A 27,441-nucleotide genomic window follows, 5' to 3' on the forward strand; every position below is an offset into this window, starting at 1 on the left:
GTGGTGGTCGTGGACGATTCTGAGACTCGACTGCGCTTGGATTGTAAGTAAATTTGAGATTCTGTCTTGCGTATGTACAGTGTAGATTGGTCTTCAGGCTGTGGGATTGCGATTGCTGCTCGGTGAGGTGGGAGCGATCGTCCTGTGCCATTGCTCTTATATATAGCGGTCTCAATGTACCATCCCATGACCCTCCTTGTGGATGACGAGGCAGACAAGGGCGTCGGAGGAACGCCAGTGTGCGCAGTGGCATATCTTTGATACGCTATCGACAACAGTTGGGCTGTAGTCGCTGGGTTAGTGACCCTGGTGCTGCTGAGATGCAAGACGCCATGAGATTGCGCATTGCCGTCTTGGGAAGTCGATTCGACGCCAGGTAACCCGGGAGCCTGACTACAGTGGCCAATGGCGTCCGTGATGCGGAGGTCTCAAGTCATATCTCCGTATCTCGTACAATCGATGCGATAGTCCTAATCGGGTTGAATTTGCGAGCTGCCCTTGTGGAACAAACCGCCATTGGAGATACAACAGTCTGATGTCGAACGAGGCTGAGTCGGTTGAGGCGTTGCCGCACAACCCTCCGCCTCCAAAGCAATCCTGTCAGGGGGTTTCCCCCTACCCTCTTCCAAGGAGGTGACATCAACCTATCACCACGGCAGCAGAGCGATGAGACTATTGGGTCTATCCAATGCAGATAACCATTCGATGTCATTATCGATCCACTATCGATTCATTGGAAACGGGACAGCAAGAACATTGACCGAGATGGGTTCATACATGTATTCCCTTGAAGGCCGGCTTTGAGGGGGATAACAATCACGGCTGACCTTGTGAGTGCCCAGAACAAACCACCTCAACCACCTCTTACTCCACCTCGCAGTGGATGAATGAGGTGGACCGATCTATCCTGCAACTTTTGCTGCATGGCGCTTGATCAGACCAAGGAGCTCGGCTTCGCTCTCCACACACTCGGGAATTTCTTCCATAATTCCATGCATAGCAGGCTTCCAACCCAGCAGTTTCTTTCCTCGAATGGATACCCCCCTTGAGTTGGTCCCCATCAGCAGCCTGGCATAGGGGAGAAATGTTTCAGCTTCTGTCGGACTCAGGCTTTCCACAGTTGCTTCTGGCAGTAGACCCTTTTTATGAGCAACATTTGCAATTTCTTGGATCACATCTCCCCATACGAAAGGACCGTTCTCAGCCAGATAATAACCCTGATCATTCCAGGTCGCCGGCGAGCCGCCATTGACAGCAGCCTCGCCGAGGAGAAGGTAGAGGTTCGACAAGTCTTGAACATGGATTTCGTGCCAGACATTTTCCCCCTTACCGACTTTGAAGGCCTTTTGGCGCTTTAGAAAGCTTGAAGTCGCTGTGTATATTTGGACCGAACGTGTATTGTCTGGGCCTCTACCTCGACCCCATATCGTTGGAGGACATACGATCGCCGTCTTTACCTTGTCCGATGAAGCAGCCAAAACAATCTTATCGACCTATATAGATTGGAAAATGTTCTATCAGCAAAGGACTAACAGGAGAGTAGATGGTCGAGGGGACATGTTCGCTTCACCGAGGGGCAGCTTGATTTGTCCTGCGACCTGCGGCACCTCCGAAGAGAGATAAAAAAGACCACAGGTGATTGATACGTCAGACACACAGCACCTCATTTTAGGTCATATGTGATATTAAAAGGGCGATAGCATAGTGTACTTACATTCCTGTGAGCAGCGTGGTCGGGTTGAGATATCAATTCGCCCACGTTGTTCCAGTCGTCATACACTTTATCCAATCTGTTACCAAAGTCGGCAAGGTCAATTGTTTCCCAGCCGAGAATTAGTGTTCCGGATGTATGAATCCAGTAACCAGGGCCTTCACGGTTTCTCCGTGCGAGTCCTTTGGCAATAGCGCGTGCCGAACCCTCATGGTCGCAGTTGGCAAAGTGATAGACGACGTCGGAGTTGGCAGCCTCCTCCTCAATCAGGTCTACAGTGTCCAAGTCTCCGTAGACCAACCTCACTTTCGGATAGACAGCAGCAACTTTGGCGCCTTTGTCACTGTTCCGAACCAGGCATGTGAGTTCCCATTCTGGGTGTTTTTGTGAGATGAGGTAGAGAGCATCGCCCCCTATGTAGCCAGTAGTTCCAGTTGCAAAGATCTTAGCCATGTCGTCGTTACCGATTGAAGAACAAGAAAGATCTTAAGCTAGGGTTTTATATGATGATGCTGGCTAGTCTGCTGTCTGGAGTTCTTCTGTGGTCAGGGTGCAATGACGTTTAGGTTGTTCGAGAGTTATTGAAACTGCGCTATGAGTGCAAATTATTCACCGTAATCTCACGCTTTTCCATAACCGGATTTCTTTCGTACTGTCCCTCTCTTCACGCATCAAAGGCCAACACAGTCCCATCACCTTCCCCTTCCTCCGACGCGACGATCCTTTTCCTTAGAACAACCCCCAACTTGACGACTTTGCAGCTGTACGCGAAGCCTAAGCTGTTCAGTACTGCTCGTCGAATCCAAACCGATCGCCGTTTGTTGAACCGGATGTCGCAGCCTCCTCCATGAAAACTACTAGGACAGACCTCTTGAAGACAGCCTTGCCGGGGCCGCAGTTTTTGACGACTGGACGTGATGCCCCTGCCGCCTGGCGCTAAGAGGAAGCGACCGGAGCGAACATATTCAGATGATCAGCCACATTCTCGTCCATCACCTCATCGACCGGGAAATCTCAGTCTCGCCCAGTCAACGGCGTATCACACGTCAGGAAATGATCGTGACTATAGCCAACAACGTGGAAGAGGTGGTCGGCGATCAAGCAGAGGAGGTCGAGGCGGCAACCCTGCGTCTAGCCCAGTCCATCATCAAGCAGACAAACCTCCTCCCGCGACCAAGGCGCCATTAGCCGAACGCGAGCCCAGCACGTCAAGCGGCACGATGCTCACAGCTCAGCAAGATCCTCACGACAGCGCTGCCTTATCTACCGCCCCGCCTGAACCTCAGCCTTACAATTATACCTACTTGACAAACGCAGTTTGTGAGTCATGGCAGACTGGGGGAAGAGAAGATGTCCTACGGCAGGGTCTGCAAAGTGTGCAGGAAGAAGATGGGACACAACTCATCGCTTTGATGCAGGAGCTTGTCCAGACCGTTGTTTTCGGCAGGCTTAGTCCATCAGAAGCAGGTGACCTCGTCAAACAAATGCTTAACAGCGAGATTGCAGATGAAGACAGTCAGCCGACACCACATCCCACAGCCTTGCAAGCCGCCCTCCTGGATTCTATATCTGTCGTCTTCGAGGGCAATCCTATGATGCCGCTAGATCGCCTTTCTGCATTTGTCCTTTCAACTGAAATATCTCACGACTTACTACGACATGAGCTCGACGCGACTTTGCTGGAAAAATTGGATCTGATCAGGAATACATTCAATCGCATGGGCATCAGAAAGCAGACCAATCTTCTCTACAGACAAGCCAATTTCAATCTTATGAGGGAAGAGTCTGAAGGGTTCGCAAAGTTGATGACTGAGTTGTTCACTACCAGCAGCAGCGAAGCCCCGACTGCAGAAACCGTTGAGGACACGGTAGAAAAAGTCAAGGCTATGATCGGTGCATTTGATCTAGACGTGGGTCGAAGTTTGGATGTCGTTCTGGACGTCTTCAGTGCTGTTCTAGTGAAGCAGTGTCGGTTCTTCGTCAAATTCCTTCGCGCTAGTCCATGGTGGCCTCGATCAACAACCTCATCCAAGAAAATTTCAACTCTGACAGGCCTTCCAAAGTGGGCACTTCCTGGCTCTCCTGATTGGCACCTCACAGAAGAGCAAAAACAGATTGTTGCAGAGGAAACTCGGACTCGTGATGAGGCTTTTTGGGCTGTGGCTCGAGAGCGAGGCCTTGAAGCTTTCTATCTACTCGGAAGATCACAAGTGCCACAGGAAGTTTTGGAAAGAGCTTCATCATCATCAGGCGACGATCTACTTGCCCAGTGGATTCGCGAAACTGGCACATTGCCGCCACCGGGTAATCGAGACGCCGCACAGCTTCTGGGATTTAAACTCCGTTTCTACTCATCGTCGCCAGCAAGGGATGAAACAGATGTCCTTCCAGATAATCTCATCTACCTCTCCGCTCTCCTCATCAAGATTGGGTTTGTCTCGCTCAAAGACTTGTACCCCCATATCTGGAGAACGGACGATGTAATGGAAGAGCTTAAAGAGCAAAAGACACGAGAAAAGCAAGAGCGAGAACGGGCTGCCAGGCCTGGAGCAGGTGCCAGGAATGCGCTCACGGCGGCTGGGGCACTGGTAGACGATACCTTACCTGCGCCACCTCGTCTGAAAGAGTCAACCACACGAGCCAACACCCCATCCAAAGAACCAGAGGCAGATAAGGTGACCTCGAAAGAGAACGAGCCTGCGGACCAGAAAGTTCTTTTACTTAAGAGCCTGCTTGCCATTGGGGCACTTCCGGAAGCTCTCTTTATCCTTGGTCGCTTCCCTTGGCTGATGGCACTCATTCCCGACCTTCCAGAATATGTCTACCGGATACTGCATCACTCCTTGAGCAAAGTGTACGGGATGGTACAACCTCTACAAGATCGTCCAAGTCTCCGTAACCAGAAACCCAGCTATGAGACCGATGTCCCTGGTGTCCCGAAAGGACAGGTCAAAGTTGTGGAACCGACCGAGAGAAAGGTACTCCGATGGGCTCAGCTGGACAAAAATGATAGCCTCGACGGCACTGATTATCGGTTTTATTGGGATGAGTGGAACGACAATATTCCAGTCTGTCAAACTGTCGACGATGTCTTTACTCTTTGCGACACTTTGCTACCCCTCGTTGGCGTCAAGATTGGACAAGATTCAGGCCTTCTCCTTAAGATTGCCCGGATTGGAAAGCACAATCTACAGGTTGACAAAAGCGAGTCTACCCGATCTCGATGGTTGGATCTGGTCAAGCGTACTCTCCTACCATCGCTGAGCTTGACCAAATCAAATGCGGGTGTGGTCAACGAGGTCTTTGAGCTAGTCAGCACTTTCCCGGTGAATGTCCGCTATCTGATGTACCTCGAATGGTCGTCTGGAAGAACCTCTCGCAACCCCGACGTCAAATCAGCGTTTGATCAAGCCAGGGCTGAGACCAAGGATATATTGAAAAGGATATCCAACACCAATGTACGCCCAATGGCGAGAGCCTTGGCTAAGATTGCCTTTGCCAACCCACATATCGTGATTACCACTGCACTAACTCAGATCGAAGTATACGACAGCATCGCCGAAGTGTTCGTCGAAGGTGCACGGTATTTCACGGATCTAGGTTATGATGTTCTCACCTGGGCTATTGTAAGCTCGATGGCAAGGACTGGAAGAAACCGTACTCAAGAGGGCGGCATCTTCGCGAGTCGTTGGCTTTCAGCGCTTGCAGTGTTTGCGGGGAAGATTTACAAACGATACGGCATGATGAAGCCTGGTCCAATATTACAGTACGTTGCCGAACAACTTGAGCATGGTAATACAATGGACCTCAAGATGCTGGAACAGATTGTACTTTCCATGGCTGGAATTGCAACTGACACGAGTTACAACGATGCACAATTACAAGCGATGGGGGGCGGACCTCTCTTGCAGTCTCAGACCATCCTTCAACTGCTTGATCGACGGCATGACTCGAAGAAGACCTCGGAGAGACTGATGAAATCACTTCAAGACACAGGTTTGGCTGCTAAATTTTTGATTTCCATGGCACAGCAACGACAAGCTTGTGTCTTTGAGGAAGGACAAGTGCCTCTTAAAGCAATCGGCAACACCTACGACGAGGTCCATCGAGTGATGGTGCAGTATCTTGACCTTCTGAAAACAAACCTCTCCCCAGAAGAATTTCGGGCCACGATTCCTGATGTAGTGAGTCTGCTCATTGACTACGAAATTCGCCCTGAGATCGCATTCTGGATCAGCCGGCCCTTGATTTCCAGGCAAATTCAGGAGTACGACAAAGAGAATGCAAAAGACCAGCGAATCGAGGAAGTCAAAGAGGTGAATGGTGATGTTGAAATGTCAGAACAGATAAATGCCAGCTCAGAGGAGGATGGCGAGGCTGTTGAAACAGAAAATCTGATGAATGACTCACCAGCTGCAAGCGACACAATGGGCCCTGCGCTTGAACTCGATGCTAGCAAGACTCCTGCACAGTCAGATGTAACGACAGATGATTGTTGGCATCCCGTGATGAAAGAGCTTATGACTGCCATTCAGCCTCACCTCCCCGAAGACATTGTGGACATTGTGGGAACTGGGTTCTACGCGACGTTCTGGCAATTGTCGTTGTACGATATCACCATCCCCGGCAAATCGTATGAAGACGAGCTCTCCAGACAGCATAAGAAAATCGCAGCGATTTCGGCAGACCGCACCGATGTCAGTGTTTCTGGAACAAAGAAGAAGGAGCTCGCGAAGAGAGAAATACAGGATCTCATCGACAAGCTACTCGCCGAAAATAAAGAGCATCTTAAAGCTTTTGCAGAGAGCAAAGCTCGACTGCAGCGCGAGAAGGAGCAGTGGTTCCTCGGGAAAGCCAGGATGGACAAGGCATTGAACACCACGCTCATCGAGCATTGCTTCCTCCCGCGGATGCTGTCTTCTCCGCTGGATGCCTACTTCTGCTTCAAATTTGTCAAATTTCTGCACGGGGCTGGAACGCCGAATTTCAGAACGCTCGGTTTTTACGATCTTTTCTTCAAGCCTGCCCGACTTATCTCGCTAATATTCATGTGCACATCAAAAGAAGCAGACAACCTGGGAAAATTCCTCAACGAGGTGCTGAAAGATCTTGCTCGTTGGCATGCATCTAAGACAATATATGAACGGGAAGGCTGGGGTCTTAAGAAAAATCTCCCTGGGTTTGCTATGAAGGTTGAAGCAGGAAAAGTCGTTTCTCTGCTCGATTTTGAGAGTTTCCAAAGAGTGCTCTACAAATGGCATGGGAATCTCCACACGGCTCTTCAGAAATGCCTGACTTCCCCAGAATACATGCACGTCAGGAACGCGATTTCTGTCCTACGCGTGATATCAGGGGTCTATCCTGCGGTCAATTGGCACGGCACAGGATTGCAGAAGGCAGTCGATAGGCTCCGCGATTCCGACAAAGAAGATCTAAAAGTTTCATCTCAAGCCCTGCTGGGTGCCTTGCATAGGCGGGAGAAGGTGTGGGTGGGGTTGGACGCCTTTCGCAAAGGGCCAGAAAGGAACGGCGAGCCTGAGCGTGATCCACCGCAACAGAAGACTTCTTCCTCACAAGAATCTTCAGCTGCCAGCATTATGGCAACCAAAAAGGAAGGGGATTCTGAGGTCAAGGATGCTGAAATGACGGATGCACCATCGAAGTCAGAAGGGAAAGATGCTCCCGAAAAGAAAGATTGTGAAGAACCGAGCAAAACTGTGAAGCCCCAAGCTACCAGCGGGCCCCATACGCCAGCTTCTAGGACAAGCTCCAGACCAGGGAACACCAATGGCGCCTCGACACCATCTCGACAAAGCACCGAGCCTCCAGCAAACGCAAAACGAGAGTCGAGGCCTCCGCGCGCAGAAACGTCCAAGCCCCATGAACTTCCCAGGCGGCTTACCCCTCCTCCATCACGGCCTTCTGCGAATCTTCCGAACCGACCAGAGCTGGTGGAATCCCGGAATGGTCATCGAGAAAGTCCACGCCTGTCGAGTCGCCTGGAAGTTGACGCTCCGAGACTGCCACTTGACGTGCGAACCAGTCGAGATTCGAGGTTAGGATACCGAGGGTTGGACCGACCGGACCGACCAGACCGTTCGGATCCTGGCTTTGACGATTACGAGCGACATGCCCGGAGGTATGAACGCCCGGATGGCTCAAGCCATGGCACCCGTGAGGAGCGAGGGTACGGTCGAGAGCACGACAGGAGAACTCCATACGATCGACCTCCTGCGCATGAGAGAGATCGTCCACCCGTTCGTCCTCCCCCAACAGAACGTGAGCGGGAAGGTCGTGGAGCCGCTCCAAGATCAAGACCTCCATCAGCTCTGGAATCCTCTAGACCAGAACCACAACCTCCTCAGAAGAAGGACATCGTCTCGGAGCCTCCACAGACGATAGTTAATCCGCCGCGCACTTCGTTGATCGGGGACAGCAATAGTGACCGAAGATCGCTTCCGGGTTCGACGGCGCTTGGGCAAGAGAAGTCGACACGATCATCACGGCCGAGTTCACCAAGAAGAGAAGACGACCGGCGGGCGTATCCCCGTCGCGACGCGGACGATCGGCTCAGGCCAGAAACTGCAGCCACGCGGCAAATCTCTTACACACCTACTTCGATCGAGCCAGGTGTCAATTCGTCTCGTTCTAGTGCAGCAAGTTCGTACAAGAGAGAGCCACGGGACCTCAGACAGCCCCCTCCCGTTGACTTGCAGCACGGCAGGTTGGAGCAAGAGTCGACGCAGCAATCGGCCAGCTCGCAGACCCCGGATCGTGGTCAAGAGTCTGATGTGCCCTCTGGGCCTCGTGGTCGGCCAACGTCAGGAGGATCGAGGATGAGAGCTCCTCCACTCAATACGCAAGTGTCGCCATCCTCGAGTACCGATCGACCAACTCCTACTGGACCTTCGAGACGACATGGACGGACTAGTTCCTATGCCGAGCCCTCATCTACGCCTTCCACTCCTGCTGCTGATGCGGCAGGTGTTCATCCTTCTCGCCTCAGCCAAATCGATTCAGCAGTCTCGGAAACCTCGCGCTCAAGCCAGGGTGCACAACCTGCGCCACCGACTCAGCCACCAGCAGGTCCAAGAGGAAGTGCTCCTCCTGGAGCTCCGTCTGGGCCGTCGCCCACAAGTAGAGGTCCGCCATCCGGTCCACAGGCCGGAGACGGGAACATGCGCGGGGGACGAAACAACCGCAACCCTCTCGCCGCGGTCAACAACACCCTTGCCCAGGCTGGTACTTCGATCCGCGGTCGAGGCAATGCGAGACAGAGTAGTACGAACTTTGGTCCGCACATGCCCCCTCCGCCGCCGCCGCCGCCGCCACCGCCCGGTGGCCCAGCGGCTTCCGGCCACAATCAAAGTTCTAATGGTTATCCACCACACGATTTGTTTGCTTCCTCGAACCCTAACGAAGTGCCGGTGGGCACCCGACCTCCGTCATCACGCCACGACAGCAACAGGGATCGCAGAAGCGAACTTAGCGAAGAGCGCGGACCTGAGAGGAGACCATCACGACATTCAAGTCGGCATGATGAATCACGTGGAGATAGAGAACATCGGAGTGAGCGAAATGGCCGTGATGGAGGGGAAGATCGATATGGACTCGGTGATGTTTCGAGGCGGGATGAGAGGCCGACTAGGAGAGAGAATCACCCGCCAGAGGCAGACGATCGGCGAACTGGGTATTCGAGATCTGCTCCTTCAAGGGATGACAATCCATCCTCGAGAAAACACGGGCGGGGTGATGAACCGAGTAACTATGGGGGTCCTGGCCATGGAAGCGGCGGAGGCAGAGGAGGATCAAGGGTTTCAAGCGAAAGCAAACGGGCGCGACGCTGACCTCGAAGCCAAAATGGACTGGTATGGTCGACTGAGAATTTCCATGCTTGTGCCAATATCTGGACGACACACTGGGTATGAATGTGGAAGCGTTGTATATCATGGACAGGAGCAGCCCACGGTCAACTTGAGCTTTCATTGAGCCAGCTTAGTTATTTTCCCCAATTCAAAATGTGTTACTATAGATGTGCAATACCTAGTATTTGTGGTCTGCTTGAAGTCCTGACCGTGGGGGGATTGGATTAGATCAGTGCTTTAGTAGGCAAGCCTGGCAAGTAAGGAACAAAGTGAGTTGCAAATCTGTGAAAGTGACAAGGCGGTTACCGGCCATCACACAAGACTTTCTCTTATAGCAGGTAAGCCGGCTTTTGGAGTTTGGCGTCTCCCAAAAAAGTTGTCAAAGAACACGTCTCGATGTCCCACTTCTAGTGGCATCACGTCTCTTGTCCAACTCCTGTTTGATGCCACTTGTCCTTCCTGTTCTCAATCACATCCTCGACTTGCAATCACCACTTGGTTGTTGGACATTACTGCTCGATAGTGTGCAACCCTCTTCAGATGCTAACCCCGCCCATTTCACCATCACTATGAAGCGGCGTCCGTCCACTCCCTAAAGTTATTTGTGTCGATGCTTTGAGAATGGCAGGCTACGGCTCCCAATATGGTAGCGGTCATGGCATGCCCTACCAAATGAATCAGGATCCCAGATATGCCAATCCGCAAACCCAGCAACACCCTCCGAGTTCCCAGCCCTCGGTCAGCCCACAGCCAGGCTGGCCGCAGTATCGTGGAGACCCAAACGCTCAGCATGTCCAAGCCAATGCACAACTGGCGCCCTCTCTGGGACAGGATGCGGGGCATATACCTCAACATCAAGATGTCATGAATGGCCTGGCGGCACAAATGGGAGGATTAGAAGTGGCGGGTGCGCCCGCACGATCTCACAGAAAGAAGGAGAGGCATGCATATCACGAGATAGGCTCAGCACCGACGGCGCCAGTGGGCGCTGCAGCACCTGCAGGGTCTTTTGGAGGAACCCAGTTCCCCAGCGCTGGGCCAGGGGTGATCGCGGGACAACCAGCAGAGACATCGTTTGTGAACTCAGCAGACAGACTGCGCATGGGGGAGGAGGCTGTGGCCGCACAAGGACGCGTTGACCCAGAGCAAATCCCGAGTGTGGCAAGATCACGAGACGTTGCGACACAATATTACCAGCTCAATGTCTACCCAACCATGGAGAAGCATCTTCCACCTCCCGCGGCTATTCCCTTCGTCGCCCACGACCAGGGAAATTCTTCACCCAAGTTCGCGCGGTTGACGGTCAACAATATACCTTCGACGGCCGAGGCTCTTGCGTCAACGGGACTTCCACTAGGTCTTGTTCTGCAGCCGTTCGCTTCCCTCCAAGAGGGCGAACAGCCTATCCCTATATTAGACTTTGGCGAACTCGGCCCTCCGCGATGTCGGAGATGCAGGACATACATCAACCCCTTTATGACCTTCAGATCTGGCGGAAACAAACTGGTGTGCAACATGTGTAGCTTCCCCAACGATGTGGCACCTGAGTACTTCGCACCTACGGACGCGGCTGGTGTCAGGGTTGACCGGTTACAACGGCCAGAACTCATGATGGGAACTGTGGAATATCTCGTGCCGAAAGAATACTATACAAAGGAGCCAGTTCCTATGCGATGGTTGTTTATGATCGACATCACCCAGGAGGCTATCAATAAGGGGTTTGTCAACGCTGTTTGCCAGGGCATCCTGGACGCCATCTATGCACGCGAAGGTGAGATGTCTTCAGGTGAGGATACGTTGTCCATTGGACTACCAGCAGGGGCCAGGGTCGGTATTGTCACGTATGACAAGGAGGTGCAATTCTACAATCTTACACCTGGCCTGGACACCGCTCAAATGATGGTGGTGACAGACCTTGAAGACCCTTTTGTGCCTTTGGCAGACGGATTGTTTGTCGACCCCCAAGAATCGAAAGATGTGATCACAGCACTCCTGAAAGCTATCCCTACCATGTTCTCCACAATCAAGCACCCAGAGCCTGCATTACTGCCTGCGCTTAATGCCGCCCTGGCCGCCCTGACTGCCACCGGGGGCAAAATAATCTGTTCACTATCGACATTGCCCACTTGGGGTCCCGGGAGGTTGCATCTTAGGGACGATGGCAAAGGCCGAGACACAGATGCGGAACGCCGTTTGTTCACTACTGAGCACCCGGGCTGGAAGAAGACCGCTGGGGCAATGGTGACAGCAGGTATCGGAGTGGACTTTTTCCTGGCCGCTGCAGGTGGAGGATATATGGACATCGCAACAATAGGACATATGTCACGACTGACGGGCGGTGAGATGTTCTTCTATCCAAATTTCGTCGCTCCTCGAGATTCTCTCAAGCTGCGGCTCGAAATCGAGCACTCTTTACACCGAGAGACAGGGTACCAAGCTTTGATGAAGGTGCGGTGCTCAAACGGCTTGCAGGTGTCTGCTTACTATGGGTCGTTTCTCCAGCATTCCTTCGGAGCGGATCTGGAGATTGGGACTGTCGACGCCGACAAAGCCATTGGGGTCACGTTCACTTACGACGGCAAGTTGGATGCCAAGTTGGATGCCCACTTCCAGGCAGCGCTCCTTTACACTTCTGCTACCGGACAGAGGAGAGTCAGGTGCATCAATGTGGTGGCTGCGGTGAACGAAGGCGCTGCCGACACCATGCGGACGGTCGATCAGGACGCTGTTGTCAACATCATTGCCAAAGAAGCTTCGTCCAAAATCTCGGAGAAGTCCTTGAAAGACATTCGCGCCGGTATCACGGAGAAGACGATTGATATCCTGGCGGGATACCGGAAGAACTTCTCCGGCTCGCATCCTCCGGGACAGCTCGTGCTTCCAGAGCACCTGAAGGAGTTTGCCATCTATACGCTTGGCTTGATCAAGAGTCGGGCATTCAAAGGTATAGTTGCATCAGCGAAATTGGGAGATTCTTGCACTGACACATTTGATGCAGGAGGCGTTGAGCCTACCGATCGCAGGGTCCATTCGGCTCGGCTGATGAGATCTTCCGGCGTGACAGAGACAGCTCTGTATCTTTATCCACGGATATACGCCCTCCACAACCTGAGTGCCGAGGATTGTTTCGCCAACGCCGAGACCATGCAATTAGTGGTTCCTCCTACTGTCCGGGCATCATTTGGCAGAGTTGAGGAAGGCGGGGTGTATCTAGTTGATGACGGACAGAATGTGTTGCTCTGGCTGCACGCACAAGTGTCGCCAAACCTGCTGGAGGATCTCTTCGGAGAAGGCAAAACCAGCCTGCAAAGCCTCGATCCCATGCTGAACGAGTTGCCGGTCTTGGAGACGCATCTGAATGCCCAAGTGCGGAACCTGTTGCAGTACATGTCCACGGTCCGTGGGAGCAAGGCTGCAAGCTTCACACTCGCAAGACAAGGACTAGATGGTTCGGAGTTCGAATATGCTCGGATGTTGGTAGAAGACCGCAACAACGAGGCCCAAAGTTATGTGGACTGGCTCGTCCATGTGCACCGGGCGATCCAGATGGAGCTGAGTGGGCAAAGGAAGAAAGAAGACACGGGCGATCACGAGGGGATCTTGAGTAACTTGACGGGATTGAAGGCACCATACTGGACTTGAAGATTGGCGTCTGAATCCCTGATGAGAACCATGCAGATATGCCGGGGATGTTGGGATGGTCCATTTCTAGTTGACCGGCGAAAGTGTATTTTTTTCGCCTTTTGACATTGAAACAAGAAGGTCAGGATCTAGCATAGCAAATAAGGCGCTTGATAACAGAGCCAATCTCGAAATCTTGTTATCAAGACGGAGGTCAAATTGAGGAGCTGGCAAGGATCAAGTTGGAGTAACACCGAGGTGAACAGAGCAAATAGACCTAGGTATAGACGTTTTGGGGGATGCCACGATGCCCAATGTAAATAGCCGTGGTGGCTGGCACACCGCTCACTCCCGAGTACTCACTACTCACTGACTCGCAGTTTACACACTGATCCTTCCAGCGGAAGTTTTGCGCAGCCCAACCCACACTACTGTAAGCCTGGAAAAGGCTCTATCCGCCGACTCGCTGAGCCCCTCGCCCCCTCCTGATCTCCTCGTACGGAAGAATTGGACGATCCCTGGCAAGATCCGTTGTGCCCATTCATCCCAACAGACGAGACCCCGCAACCTGTGCCGCAACACCCGGTCCAAGAGCGCACGAACGATGCCCTCGATCACCCACAAACCCGGCCAGCAATCTGCATGAATTTTCCACGGGGCAGCGGTCCGCCTCGGTCAAAGTCCATGGATGGGGAACTTTGCCATGATGGGAAGGTCGTCCCAAGAAGAACCTATAACTAAAGAGAGCCGCTTGCTCGTCGCGTTTTCCCCCTCCCATTCCGCAGGCTTCGTACCCGGAATGATGGAAACCATATCTCGAACCAGCCAGTTTTGCTAGGAGGAAAGTTGATAGCGCCATGGCGCCCAGTGAGAAGCCCACCGACATTGAGCGCATTACCCCAAGCGTATCCAGCTCGTTGGAGAGGGGCAACAATTCCCATGTGGACGACGGAGACGTTGAAAAGGCATTGTCAGTGCTTGAAGAGAAAGATGTCATAACCACCACGGTAGAAACGACGACCGATCCAGACGTGGTCAATTGGGACGGTCCGAATGATCCAGAGAACCCTATGAACTGGCCTGCACGGAGAAAATGGACCAACGTGGCTCTGCTGTCCTCGATAACGATTTTGACGTCGGTGACCAAGAGAATGACTGCCCGGAAGCACTACATCTTTGATACTGACGGTTGCTCAGACCTTTCGGTTCGTCCATGTTTGCACCGGGTGTACCCCAGGTGATGAAAGACTTTCACTCCAACAGTGAGGACTTAGCGTCGTTCTCGGTATCCGTCTATGTGCTCGGGTATGCCTTTGGTCCACTGTTTATGTGAGTGCTTGTTTCCTTTTTCGATTGATCTGGGGCTTGTTGCGCGAGCCTGATACCCTTGTTGCAAGACATCTGTGGCTGATCCACCGTCAGAGCTCCGATGAGTGAATTGTACGGGCGACTGCCGGTCTATCATGTCAACACATTCCTCTTCGGGATATTCACTTTCGCCTGTGGCAAGTCGACAAACTTGTCCATGTTGATTGTGTTTCGATTCCTGGCCGGTCTGGCAGGCTCTTGTCCCTTGACTGTCGGATCTGGTTCAATAGCAGATACCTTTAGACAAGACCAGCGCGGAAAGGTCATGAGTGTCTGGACCTTTCCAATTCTGTTTGGACCAAGGTGTGTACTACCCGGGCGCATACTATCTATAAAGTAACGGTGCTGACTGTGGACAGTCTGGGTCCTGTAGTTGGATCATATCTCTCTGAAGCGGCCGGGTGGCAGTGGAACTTCTATCTTCTCGCTATTTGTGTATGCATGCCCTTCCCCCCCCGGTGGCGCGTGAATCCCGTAGCAGGACTGACTTGAAGCAGACCGCAGTCATGTTCGCCATGGCACTTATCTTTCAAAGAGAAACATATCCGCCCATTCTCCTCGAGAGAAAAGTCAGGCGACTCCGAAAAGAAACAGGCAATGACAAGCTTCGGTCTGCTCTTCAATCTTCCAGGACTCCTTCGCAGTTGTTTATGCTGAGTGTGGTCCGTCCAACCAAAATGCTCTTTCTGTCCCCGATCATATTCTTCCTTTCTCTGTACCTGGCGGTCGTGTACGGATATCTTTACTTGATGTTCACAACCATGACGTTCATCTTTCAAGATCAGTACGGCATTAGTCCTAGTAATGTTGGACTTGTCTTTTTAGGCATCGGACTGGGCCAATTTATCGGACTGTTGATATTCGGATCATTTTCCGACAAGCTGCTGAGGAAACTGGCGAAAGATGGCGAAATGAAGCCTGAATACCGTCTGCCATTGCTTTGGCCGGGTGCGGTAACTATACCTGCTGGCCTCTTCTTGTACGGGTGGACAGCCCAGTACAAAGTGCATTGGATAGTTCCCATCATAGGGACGGTCTTACTTGGCGCTGGCATGGTCGCATCCTTCATGTCGCTGTCTATTTATCTGGTTGAGTATGCAGTTTTATTCCCCAAGCCTTTTGATCGGCGTTACTGACTTCATCCCAGTGCATTCACCCTTTATGCCGCGAGCGCGATGGCGGCCAATACCGTCCTCCGTAGCCTTGGGGGTGCAGTCCTCCCCCTGGCTGGACGAGATATGTACAACAAACTGGGGCTCGGGTGGGGGAACAGCCTTCTTGCATTCATCTCACTGGCCATGTCCCCTATGATCTGGGTCTTCTTGAAGTATGGCGAGAGGATAAGGACGCATCCCAAGTTCCAGCTAAATCTCTGAGGGCATTGAAAGGGATTCATGTGATTTCTTGTATACTTGAATAGCGAGCGGTATACGCAACTAGATTTGGAAGCATTTCGATTTATATAAACTGGTTGTCGGTTGTCAGTTGTCAGTTGCTGGGGACTCAAGATGCTTTGCTGTTGTCCCTTGTCCACAGCCTTGCGGCTTGCTCTCTGGCTCTGGCTCTTTTCAGGGGGACGAGTTCGGAAAACCTGCCATTTGGGGGTTTAACCGAGGCCTCCATCCCCCCATTACGATTGGTGTGTGATGATGCCACCAGCCCCGCCAATGGCACCCATCGTCTAGCGGTGAAATCGCCTGCGCTGACTTCCACTGCCGAAATATCAACTCGGTGGGTCAAATTCCCCTCGACTGAATTTCATTTTTGACTCACAACAATTGCACCCCGTCCTCACACCGGATTCATACGAGCCTCTCCGAGACACGAGTTGTGAGTCAATGGACCTCACTTAAGCTCGTTACTTACCACCCCCTCGACAATAGTCAACCCCAAAAACCCATTATCCCGTACTTTTTCACCGCGCATCAGAAAGAAATTTTGCCATCTTCCAGTCAGCTCAAGCCTGGACGATTACCATGGCGGACAAGGATTCAAAGACTAACGGAGAGGCTCAGGCAGTCTCTCCGCGACTCCGTCAGTATCCCCTCTACTTTTCTTGCCTTCCCTACTGCCCATTGCTGTGTTTGCATCCCCTTCCACCACGACCAGGATTGAACGGCTACTAAATCCCGTAGAGAGTGCCAAAGGACAACCTGAGAACCCTTTCGCCAAACTCGTCGCCGACCAAGAAATCGTCATTGTCCCTTCCTTCACCCTCGAATCAGGCGTTGTCCTCAAGAATGTCCCCGTCGCATATACCGTCCGTGGTCAACTCTCCGAAGCCGGGAATAATGTCCTTGTTATATGCCATGCCCTGAGCGGAAGTGCGGATGTGGCTGATTGGTGGGGGCCTTTGTTGGGAGGGCCCGGTCAGGCCTTTGACGTTACAAGGTTCTTCGTTGTCTGTCTAAACAGTCTGGGCAGTCCCTACGGGAGTGCCAGCCCAGTGACGAACAAGGACGGTGACCCGGAACAAGGCAGATACGGACCAGAATTCCCACTAACCACGATAAGAGATGACGTGAGGTGAGTGAAAAGAGCAGAGTGAGGCAATTGGTATATAAGACTGACGATAGGTGACAGGATACATAAAATCGTTCTCGACCACCTTGGTGTTCGCCAGATCGCCTGCGTTGTCGGTGGGTCTATGGGAGGAATGCTCAGCCTAGAGTATGCCTATTATGGGAAGGATTACGTGCGGAGCATTGCTCCTATAGCCACGTCAGCGACGCACAGCGCCTGGGGCATCAGCTGGGGTGAAGCTCAGCGGCAGGCGATTTACTCGGATCCCAAATATGAAGACGGCTACTACTCATTTGACGATCCTCCTACCGCCGGCTTGGGTGCAGCCCGCATGTCGGCGCTCCTCACATACCGAAGTCGGGACTCGTTTGAGGCTCGTTTTGGTCGCAACATTCCAGACCTGTCGAAGAAACCCTCCATCAACGATGGACAGAAGACGAATGGTGTCCAGAATGAGCACTGGAGCATCCATAATGATGGGAACAAGCGGGCCAAAGGATCCCGTGACTCGCGGCCTGCGTCCCGTAATGGCGTTGCGTCCAGATCGTCGCCAGAACCCGACAGCGAGGATCGACCAGCGACATTCAAAGATCCGCAGTTCAACGGAGCCACCGAGTTTGCCATACCGGTGCCCGTTGTTGAGAAGAAGAGTTCTAGACCAACACATCACTACTTCTCAGCACAATCCTACTTGCGGTACCAAGGCACCAAATTTGTAACACGATTCGATGCAAACTGCTACATCGCCATAACGCGCAAGCTAGACACGCACGATGTTTCGCGGAACCGGGCATCCACCGTCCAGGAAGCTCTCGCACAAATTGAACAGCCAGCATTGGTACTCGGTATTGAGTCGGACGGCCTTTTCACCATTGCGGAACAACAAGAACTGGCTAACTGTATCCCCAATGCACGGCTTGGGAAGATCGACAGCCCGGAGGGCCACGACGCCTTTTTGTTGCAATTTGAGCAAGTGAATAGCTATCTGTTGAGCTTCTTCAGAGAGGTAATACCAGATCTCATGAACAGACCGGGGATTGGAGGACCAGACGGAGAGGTCAAAGATGGAGTGGGTCAGATGACCAAGTCGAGTACGTTCGGGGAGGCAGAGGTCGGCGACCTGACTGCTTGGTAGCGGCTCAAACCATTGTGCGGCTGAAGAAGTATCCCGAACCAGTTCAACTCTGGCCGGATACTGAAAGCCAAATGGCACGAAAGGTGAGTGGTTGTTGGTTGTATATATTTTGTATCATTGTCGTCAGTCAGATGTGGCTGCATTCACAATATACCCCCGGCATATGACATGGGCACGATGGGCTAGGAACATAGAAAATGCTATGAAAGCGCAGTTCGATTTCGGATGGTGTCGTAGGATCGTCGTCTTCATTTCGCTTGTTATGGACCTTGAGCATGTACTGTGAAGGACGAACTTTTCCATCTATTCGGTACATGAACCCAGAGTAGCATGTCTGGCGCGGGCCAATTGACCGTGGGGGGAGGAATTAAATATAGACACTCGTAGGGCGATGTACTGTAGGGATATTGTATGCTTAGTCCAACCAAAACCCTAATTGCCATCATGTCCGGTCCGACCCTTGTTAGGGCACACCAGGGCATGAGGATTGGGCTGCTTGTGACCTGAGCACGAGCATCACTCCCTAAACTAGGAACCGACCTACTCGTTCGAGCAAGATGCTGGGCGCCTTAAAAATTTCCTCACAATCCTGGGGCTGGTTACGCGGCGAAGTGCACAGTTCGGATCGTAGATTGTACAGTACAAGCTCGTTAGGGCCCCGACTATTAAATCGTGGTCTACGTGTCTACCTACCGAATACTTGTACCGAGTACTCGGTTTCCAGTCGGCAGACCCCAAGTGGCTTACATAATAGTGCCTATCAGATGCTCGAAACCCCACATAGTTTCAACGTCTTTGCACTAAGAGTATTTGTCTAACCGTTGGAAGGCAAGCGTAAACCTTTTCACAAAGGATGTCACAGGATCGTGTTCGGAAAACCTTCCAGAGAAAGTTAGGAGAATGATTGCCACGTCTCTTGTCTTCTTTGTGATCACGATTGATCCTCTCCAAAGCTCTATTCAATGTGGCTAAATTGGATCTTCTCTTGAGGGACGTGTGTGATATTGCCATCATACAGAGCTAGAAGTTTCTCTGAGCTTATGAAAACACATCGAGTCCCACCTAAATGGACACCCGGCAAAGATTTGCTGGTGTTTGTGAGTGCCCCTCCATCCTGACCGCGACATCAAAGTCGAACAGACAAAGGCCCTATTACGAAGCCTGCAGGACGCTACTGCATCAGGTACAATGGATCGGTTTTCGGACCTGTCCTTGACCGAGCCTACCATTGGCAGTGAGTGTCAAGTCTATGACCACGCCACTTATTGAGCCGTTATGAAACATACCCCGCGAGCCCGCCTTCAAGAAAGCACCCCTGTGACGGCGTTTCGACTCTGATTGTTGTTGCTGTACAAGCAAGAGCAATGCTAACTAAAATCTCACCGGTGCGTCGTCGACCGGGAAGCACCCGCTGAGCCGCCTTTACATGGTATATCCAAACTGTTCATGCCGGTTTCCTGCCCAAGAATCGCGGAGCTGTCATCGAGCACAAGTCATATCCTAGATATCCAAGGCCCATATTGTTCCTGAAGTTTCCCTCGTACAAGGCTGTCAAGGAGCTCTCACTCGTCGGCAATGTCGGAAAATTCTCTGGCAGCGCTCTGGGAGAATGCCATCCGCGAATACGAGAAGAGCATTGACCACCCTCTAGTCACTTCCGAATTACATTGTGGTCCTATAAACTTCCAAGACCCGAATGGACGAAGTCTTCAAGCCTTTCTCGAAGCCCTCCACGTAAGCCAAGATCAGTTCGCAGCTCACCGAAACGAAAAGCGCAGAGTTGTGTCAGCCTTCCGCAAATGTATCCTCCCCCTGCACTTTATCATAGAGGTTGCCGATCGAGGTCTCCAATCAACGCCCGCAGCACCGCTCGGCGTTCTTTTCTTCGCAGTCCAACATATTTTGAGCACATGTGAAAGGGTCAGCAACGCATATGACGCTGTGGAAGAGTTGTTTCAACGGGTGGCAGCTGTCACATGCTGCCTTGACGGTTACAAGGACAGCTCTCTTATCGGCACGCATCAAACAGTCGTTATAGAGGTGCTGTCATGCCTTTTGAGAATTGTCGGGGCCGCACAATCCAAACTAGCCAAACCGTCCAGGTTACGCCAATTTGGAAGGTCTCTGTTCCAGAACGATGAAAGCATCACAGCTGCCCTCGCGGAGCTCGAGAAACGGGTGCACGATGAGCTGGGCTTTGTCGTCCGTCTGAATTTTGGAATGACACAGCGAATGAGCGAAACCACCCTCAGTATACACAAACAAGTCCTCGAGATCAAGCAGGAGATTCTGAGATCTAGAGCAAGTGACGATCGTTTGGATGCCAGGACAGATCTCGTTGAAAAACTAAGAAATGACTCGTGGGAAGAATTGCGAAATCATCATCGGAAAAGCGCCAATGCTATTGCCGATTCCACGGGGACGTGGATCCAAAACGACACCATGTTTGCAACATGGGAGAACGGCAATGGTTCGCTGCTGTGGATTTTTGGTCGCCCCGGAGTTGGCAAAACAGTTCTGGCTGCTGCAACAGTCGAATCTCTCAAGAACAAATACTCCAGGAATGCTGACAATGGTCCCATCCGGCCTACAGGGTACATGTATTTCAAGGAGGGCCAACCGAAGCTCCAGAATCTGAGCCATATGTTGATGGCTGTTGCACTACAAATCGCCAAGCAAGACCAACAGTTTTATAACCATCTGGCCGAGACCATCAGAACTTATCCTGACATTCTTGGAAAGGCAGCATCCGCGGAATCTCTGTGGGACCGCTTGTTTCTGTCCTACGAACCTTTCATGGAAGACCACGAAGAGGTTCGTGGGCTGCTATACATCATCATTGATGGGCTTGACGAGGCTAACGACGAAGCAAAACTCGCCCTGTTGACTTGCTTGAGGAGGCTTCTGGCCTCTCAGTCCGACCATGAACGAATATCCATCCAGGTGGCCGTCTTTGCACGGCCAGAAATTCGAAATCTCCTCGACAGCACTGATGCCGCCTTTCAGGGAAAAGAAAAGATCATCGACATTACCGAAGACCAGACGAAACAAGATATTCGTGTCTATGTGAGGCATCAGACCAAGGACATCGCCGCTGTCCGAATGATCCGGAGAATGGAACCAGAGCAATGTCAAATCTTCGAAGCCTTCATCGAAAACAGCATAGTGACACGTTCACAGGGAATGTTCTTGTGGGCTAAATTGGTCATTGACCAGATCCGGGACAGCCCTTCCGCTGAAGCGGTTGAAGAAGCACTCAATGATGCGCCTTCCGGTTTGATGGACATGATCCATCTGGTGTTTCTCAGGTTGAACCACGAAGACGATGTCAGGACCCAGTACTTGACCCACTTGCTCGCTTGGGTCCTGTGTTGTCGCCGTCCGCTAACTGTAGCCGAGCTTCATGTCTGCCTCCTGGAAACCGTTGGCCAGCGTTTCATAACAATCTCCGACGATCTGACGAACAGATACTCTAGCCTTTTCGACGTCATACGGCAATCAAGTGGTGACGATACTTCAAGAACCCTAAAGTCAACGCGTTCTTCCAAAGAAGAATCTGAAGATGACTCGGACTCTACCGAAAGCGACGATGATGAACCTGCGACCGGCTACACACCAGCCAGGCCCTCGTTCAAACATTTTAGCTGGAAAAGGCTCAGTGTCCATGCAAACAATGGAATTTTTGACGAATGGCACCGGAGCACCGTCACCTTTACTCATGCAAGAATTCGCGACTATCTCGTGCAAGAAGGCAACCCGTCAACCAAGAAATGGCATGATTGCCGAGTGGTTCCGGGGCACCTTGACGAGTTCAGAATGCAAATGGTGCAGGCTCTGCTTGACCTTGCCATGAAGACAACTGCCCAGAAATACGGCGTACATCTTCTCAAACAGTACGCGGCGGATAATTGCGTCTCTCACTTGCTAGAGATTGACATCAGTGCGATGCCCCGAGATCTGTGTGGCCAAGTTGGTGCCAGGTTAGCCTCGCTATGTTTTGACGGCAAGATGTTCTACCATTTACAGAATGGGATGTGGCAAAGCACGATTGATTCTTGGTTATTGGACCGGAAGAAAACGGATACCGTCCGTGCATTGATTGCAATGGGAATCGACTATCTCAGTCTTGAAACCCCTGAGATTCGCCCGTGGGCGATACAGGCCATTGACTCTGCTAGGGTTCTCTTACAGCCGTTAATCAAAGAATGTGCCCGCCTCTGGCTCGCGAAACGGGCATGGGATGACATGGATTGGTTCAATAAGTGTGAAGGAGAAACTTGGGTGTTGGTTGCGTACGAATTCCTGGTAAGGCAAATGGATCGCCGTCGCTACATCGGCCGCCACTGACATTGAGCAGACTGCGGAAGGAAACAACGACGGCCCTGTCAGCATACTCAAGGGAACTCGCCGAGTCGGACGGATCACTTTGGAACTGATCGAGCGAATCGCTAAAAGTCAGAACCTGGAACAAGATGAATATTGGTTTACCGGTGTTGCCTGGACAATGATGCAGGGAGAGGATACCAGGCATACCCGAAAATCCATCGAATATTTTCAGAAGGCAATCACTCTGGCGGAGGCTCGGACGCGAAAGCTATATGGCATCGAGAAGCCCACGGCTTGGGTCGCCTACGAAGGCCTCAGTCGGTGCTACGGTGACAATCTTCGACAACCCCTTCCAGCTCTAGCAGCCATGGAGAAAGCTATCGAAGCCTTACCAGCGATCTTGCTGAACTACGGTGTCGATTTCTATTTCAAAGCACGAGCGGCTTTTTGGCGACTTCAAACCGAGGAGAACTACGAGAAGGAGGCCAGTCGGATCGGCAGAGAGGCATATGAACGATGTCAAAAATTTACATTCGGCGCAGACGACCCGTCGGATCATGTCATCATGGACAGCGTCAAGCTATACATTGAGATTCTGAGCCGGACTCGGGATTATGACACGATAGCAGCAGTCCTGCGTCACCTTGCAACGTGCCAGACACTCTTGCCTGGGTGTTCATTGCTTCATTGTCTTCTGCGACACAAATTCACCGAACAAGAGTTCAAGCGGCTGACCGGGATCATTGCCATGGTTTTGTACAAACGGCCAGATCGCGATTTAGAGAATCTGCTTGAAGAGAACTTCAAGCGTGTTGCTTATATTGACCTTTCGGGAAAGCCCAAGTGGAACGATCTGCGACTGGCAGCGCGATCTGCAAACTTCTTGCTGCGCCATTACAAAGACGCAGCCGGGGCTACCAAGATCTATACAAGCATACTGTCCGTCATTGACGCCAACGACGAGTCTTACCGCCAGCGGATGAAGCCGATTCGAGACCAATCTGCCGCGTTCCTCAGCCTGCGTCATTTCACCGAGGCCGTGGAGGCCAAGCTATCAAAACGATCAAATTATGCCCAAGCCACGGACAGACTCAGGAGCCTTGCACTGAAAGATAGACGGCGGTATCGCGCCTCCTACTCGGCTCTTCTGTATGGAGTATGGCTCCGAGATTATCGATCAAAGTCTCCAAAGATATGGAGGCCAATGTTCCAACCATCCATCACCGAGGCAATACGCAAACTGGAAGATGACGATCCCTGGAACGACGATGATGCCTACAACCAACTTGGAGAAGCGTTAATGATGGGCAACGATGATGAAAACGCTGCAATCGCCTTCGGCATCACTATGATGCTCACGGACGGACTAACCACAGAGCCTACAGCACCTGACGAGGGAACGGATGCTGGTCGCAGGCTGGACGAGGGCAGTGGTGAGGTGTTGGGTTGCAAGTACGCCAGCTCCAAGAGAATCCGGCACTGCGACGGGATATGCGATCCTGCTAAGGACGACTTTGCAGAACTCTGGTGCTGTCGCCTATGTGAGAAGACGTGGTTTTGCGGAGATTGCCTGGTTCTGTTAAGGAAACAGGACCCTGAGGCAGATCCATATGTGATATGTTCGTCAGATCACACACACCTCCGCATCTATCCTGTGTCTGATCGAGCAAGAGATATCGTTGCGGGCCTTCGACGTAACGACGCGGGTCCGCATCGGCAGTGGTTACAAGAGGTGCAGGCAGTCTGGAGTACGGAATAGACAACGGCGCAGCGCGTATATGGCAACGACACCGAGTTTAGCTACAGCGTTCTTCCGAATTTTCCAGTAGCGTTCGCTTTCAACATCGGCCCCGAAAAGGCAGCCCCATCAGGATCCCCGCTCTCTCAATGGGCCTCATGTCCGAGGTTGTGAATGATGGCGCGAAAGAGGGAGGCAGCATTCTGGGAGCGCGGACGAAGGAGCAGGTCAGCTGGGGGTGAGTGGGCCAGGCGGGCGGCTAATCATACTGATGTGAGGGCTGTAGGATTCTCGGTATGAGGATAGTAGAGGAACAGAGGTTCGACTACTTTGTACCGAGTAAGTCGCGTTGGTAGAGACAAGGTGGGCAGGAATTGCTTAGCATAAAGGGCTTGTGCGAGCTTAGGCCGAAATCTTGGGTTGCTTGAGGGAGTGAGGGGGTCTTGGGATCTGGGCGCAGGCGGCCTTAGCAGGTTGGATAGATACAAGTAGGGCTCACCTCACTAGGCCACTTCCTTCCAGTCAGCCACTCAGCACGAACGAACCTCGACGCCAACAACCAAGCCACAGGGATGGATGCGCTTGATGCGCCCAAGGCCGGTGCGGACCAAATGCGGCAAGAATGCAAGGCAGATCCGTTTCAGCTGGTGCCTCGTTCCCACTTTCACTTCTTTTAGTACGTGCGAGGCACTCGGCCGGTTGCCTCCTCTGTACCTCACCCTCGCGACGGCCCCCCAAATTCAACTGTGCTCCCAGGGCTGGTATTAACGAATGATTAGTTGCATGAGGTGACCTGCATCTCCCTGGTCAGCATTTTGCGGCGCAGCAAGGGCCAAACCACCCCCAAACTGCATCTCTGCGTCTCTGCGTCTAAACTTTGTTCAATGTCGACCTTAGATCTTCATCTCTTTGTTGTCCTTTGAAACCCTTTGAAACCATTTCTCCAAGGCACGACAATCGAATCGAAATCCCCTTTCACTCTCTATTCTTGTAATTTTCCCCCGCCGCTCTGCCTCGATCTGGAAAGAAGGCCTCAGGATTGACTTGACCGAATTCACTCGACTCACGCTCTTTTTCTCTCTCTATCACTCGTTTTGCGACAAGAGGACAGAGGCGCTCTCTGACCCGTCACTTCTCGCCCAGTCTGCTCACTCTCACTACTACCACTACACTTTCTCCCAGAGTTCAACTCCTGCGCCGAACCGCGATGCGAATGCGCCTTGGTCTTTGACGGACGATTAGTAAAGGGAAAGAAAGTAACACACAACCAAGATGGGCTGGCCAAAGTGCAATTCGACCGACGAGGATTTGGCCATCACCGAAGAGCCGATATGGCACGGGCATACTTTCCATACCATCGGCCTCTGGGTCGCGGCGATATTCACCATGATTGCCCTGGCCGTCTCCTTCTTCCTGATCCTCATGCACGCCACGCATTACCTGAAACCATGGGAACAGAAGCACACCATTCGCATCCTCTTCATGATCCCCATCTACGCCGCCGTCTCGCTCCTCTCCTTCTACTACTACCGGCACAGCGTCTACTTTGAAGTCATCAGAGATTGCTACGAAGCTTTCGCAATTGCCTCCTTTTTCTCCCTGCTCTGCTCATACCTCGCCCCCGACCTACACCAGCAAAAGATCTATTTCCGAACAATCACCCCGAAGAAATGGGTGTGGCCCATGAGGTACTTTCAAAAGTGTACAGGGGGTGCTGAGAAGGGGTTGTTGAGGACACCCAAAAGTGGGTTGACATGGTTTAATGTAGGTCTTTTTTTCCCCTGCTTGAAGTTGCGCGGCTAACTTGGGGTTGTAAAAGGTGGTTTGGGTCTCGATTTTCCAGTACTGTTTCATCCGCGTTCTCTTTACAATCATATCGGTCATCACGCAAGCCGTCGACCTGTATTGCCTCGAATCACTCAGCCCAGCCTTCTCTCACATCTGGGTCATGATTTTCGAGACCATCTCAATCACGGTCGCCATGTACTGCCTAATCCAATTCTACATCCAGATCAAGGATGACATCCGGCAGCATAAACCTCTCCTGAAAATCACGGCCATCAAACTGGTCATCTTCCTCAGTTTCTGGCAGACCATTGCCATTTCGGTGCTCACCAGCGTCGGTTTTATCAAGGCCACCAAGCGCATTCAAACCCCCGATATCAAAGTGGGCATTCCAGCGATGCTGTTGTGCATTGAAATGGCCTTTTTTGCCATCTTTCACATATGGTCTTTTAGCTGGAAACCATATGTGATTGGTTCCAAGGAGCAAATGTCTGACACTGTCCCCGGTGACGGGTCCGAGCGCATGACGTACAAAGGGGGCTTTTTGGGTATCAAGGCCATTTTTGATGCCTTTAACGGCATGGATATGCTCCGAGCCACGGGTCGGTCGGCGAGATGGCTGTTTAAGGGACGCAAGACTCGCCACAATGATCCCAGTTACGACTTGTCGAGGAAAGATACGGAGGGCAGCGATTTTGGCGCGAGTGGCCAGAAATTGGACACCTTGAACCACCCGATTCCCTACGCGGGGGCAGCAACTAAGCCGCCTCGTTATAACGGTCTCGGAGACGAAGAGGGTGCCACGTTGCTCGCTAACAGCCAGAGTATGCCAACATCACAGCCGCCGATTGTTGAGGCAGGAAGTGATGGGGGACATGATTTTTACGACGCGAACAATGTGAGCGACATTGGACTCGCATCGAGCTATGACGACAAATATAACGGTCGATATGACATTCCGTCAGATCATCCACCGACGCAGCAGGCTTACATGCCTTATCCGGGATCGACTGGGGGCCAGGAGAGCGGGGTGGTTTCGGTGCCGTATCCTGTGTCGAGGGCGGGAGAAGAATCCAGCTCACACTTGGGAGGCGGCCAGGACAGCCGGAGATTATACATGCCCCCTCCACGGAGTCCAGATCCGAACATGAGGAGACCAGACGGTCCAGACGGAGTTGGCAACGGGGGCTTCTTCTAATGATAAACTTGAGCGATTTGTACGGTTGTTTGGAGCTTGGGCATGTGCATGAGCAGTAGGATCAATGCAATGAAACGAACCTGACGAGTTTTTTCAGCTCAGCCATGGATATTCTTTATTCTGCGTTTTCAGACGAAGCGGACTGTCACTGTCACTGGCACCACAGTACCT

At 52.1% G+C, this 27,441-nt stretch overlaps 7 protein-coding genes across 7 annotated transcripts; 6 read left to right on the forward strand and 1 right to left on the reverse strand.

Annotated features, from left to right (window-relative positions):
• Nucleotides 1-902: 902 nt before the first annotated feature.
• Nucleotides 903-2,164, reverse strand: AYO20_08938 (hypothetical protein; the record flags this gene model as incomplete). The annotated part of the gene is made up of 3 exons (XM_022647211.1): nucleotides 903-1,352; nucleotides 1,443-1,493; nucleotides 1,715-2,164. The coding sequence occupies 3 exons, from the start codon at nucleotides 2,162-2,164 to the stop codon at nucleotides 903-905; spliced, it is 951 nt and encodes a 316-aa protein (XP_022496768.1).
• Nucleotides 2,165-2,628: 464 nt separating this feature from the next.
• On the forward strand, nucleotides 2,629-9,700 carry AYO20_08939 (hypothetical protein; the record flags this gene model as incomplete). Its single annotated transcript, XM_022647212.1, has 2 exons — nucleotides 2,629-9,088; nucleotides 9,180-9,700. 2 exons carry the CDS (start codon nucleotides 2,629-2,631, stop codon nucleotides 9,698-9,700), a joined length of 6,981 nt encoding a protein of 2,326 aa, XP_022496769.1.
• A 497-nt stretch (nucleotides 9,701-10,197) lies between these two features.
• AYO20_08940 (hypothetical protein) lies at nucleotides 10,198-13,218 on the forward strand (the record flags this gene model as incomplete). The annotated part of the gene is made up of 2 exons (XM_022647213.1): nucleotides 10,198-12,520; nucleotides 12,575-13,218. The coding sequence occupies 2 exons, from the start codon at nucleotides 10,198-10,200 to the stop codon at nucleotides 13,216-13,218; spliced, it is 2,967 nt and encodes a 988-aa protein (XP_022496770.1).
• Nucleotides 13,219-14,054: 836 nt separating this feature from the next.
• Nucleotides 14,055-15,941, forward strand: AYO20_08941 (hypothetical protein; the record flags this gene model as incomplete). The annotated part of the gene is made up of 6 exons (XM_022647214.1): nucleotides 14,055-14,332; nucleotides 14,395-14,526; nucleotides 14,620-14,868; nucleotides 14,925-15,000; nucleotides 15,063-15,658; nucleotides 15,713-15,941. 6 exons carry the CDS (start codon nucleotides 14,055-14,057, stop codon nucleotides 15,939-15,941), a joined length of 1,560 nt encoding a protein of 519 aa, XP_022496771.1.
• A 600-nt stretch (nucleotides 15,942-16,541) lies between these two features.
• On the forward strand, nucleotides 16,542-18,223 carry AYO20_08942 (homoserine O-acetyltransferase; the record flags this gene model as incomplete). The annotated part of the gene is made up of 3 exons (XM_022647215.1): nucleotides 16,542-16,599; nucleotides 16,701-17,091; nucleotides 17,149-18,223. 3 exons carry the CDS (start codon nucleotides 16,542-16,544, stop codon nucleotides 18,221-18,223), a joined length of 1,524 nt encoding a protein of 507 aa, XP_022496772.1.
• Nucleotides 18,224-19,798: 1,575 nt separating this feature from the next.
• AYO20_08943 (hypothetical protein) lies at nucleotides 19,799-24,308 on the forward strand (the record flags this gene model as incomplete). Its single annotated transcript, XM_022647216.1, has 2 exons — nucleotides 19,799-22,528; nucleotides 22,581-24,308. The coding sequence occupies 2 exons, from the start codon at nucleotides 19,799-19,801 to the stop codon at nucleotides 24,306-24,308; spliced, it is 4,458 nt and encodes a 1,485-aa protein (XP_022496773.1).
• A 1,251-nt stretch (nucleotides 24,309-25,559) lies between these two features.
• Nucleotides 25,560-27,270, forward strand: AYO20_08944 (hypothetical protein; the record flags this gene model as incomplete). The annotated part of the gene is made up of 2 exons (XM_022647217.1): nucleotides 25,560-26,051; nucleotides 26,107-27,270. The coding sequence occupies 2 exons, from the start codon at nucleotides 25,560-25,562 to the stop codon at nucleotides 27,268-27,270; spliced, it is 1,656 nt and encodes a 551-aa protein (XP_022496774.1).
• Nucleotides 27,271-27,441: the final 171 nt, after the last annotated feature.

Source organism: Fonsecaea nubica (genome assembly GCF_001646965.1).
Source record: "Fonsecaea nubica strain CBS 269.64 chromosome Unknown Scaff77, whole genome shotgun sequence".
Classification (NCBI taxonomy): domain Eukaryota; kingdom Fungi; phylum Ascomycota; class Eurotiomycetes; order Chaetothyriales; family Herpotrichiellaceae; genus Fonsecaea; species Fonsecaea nubica.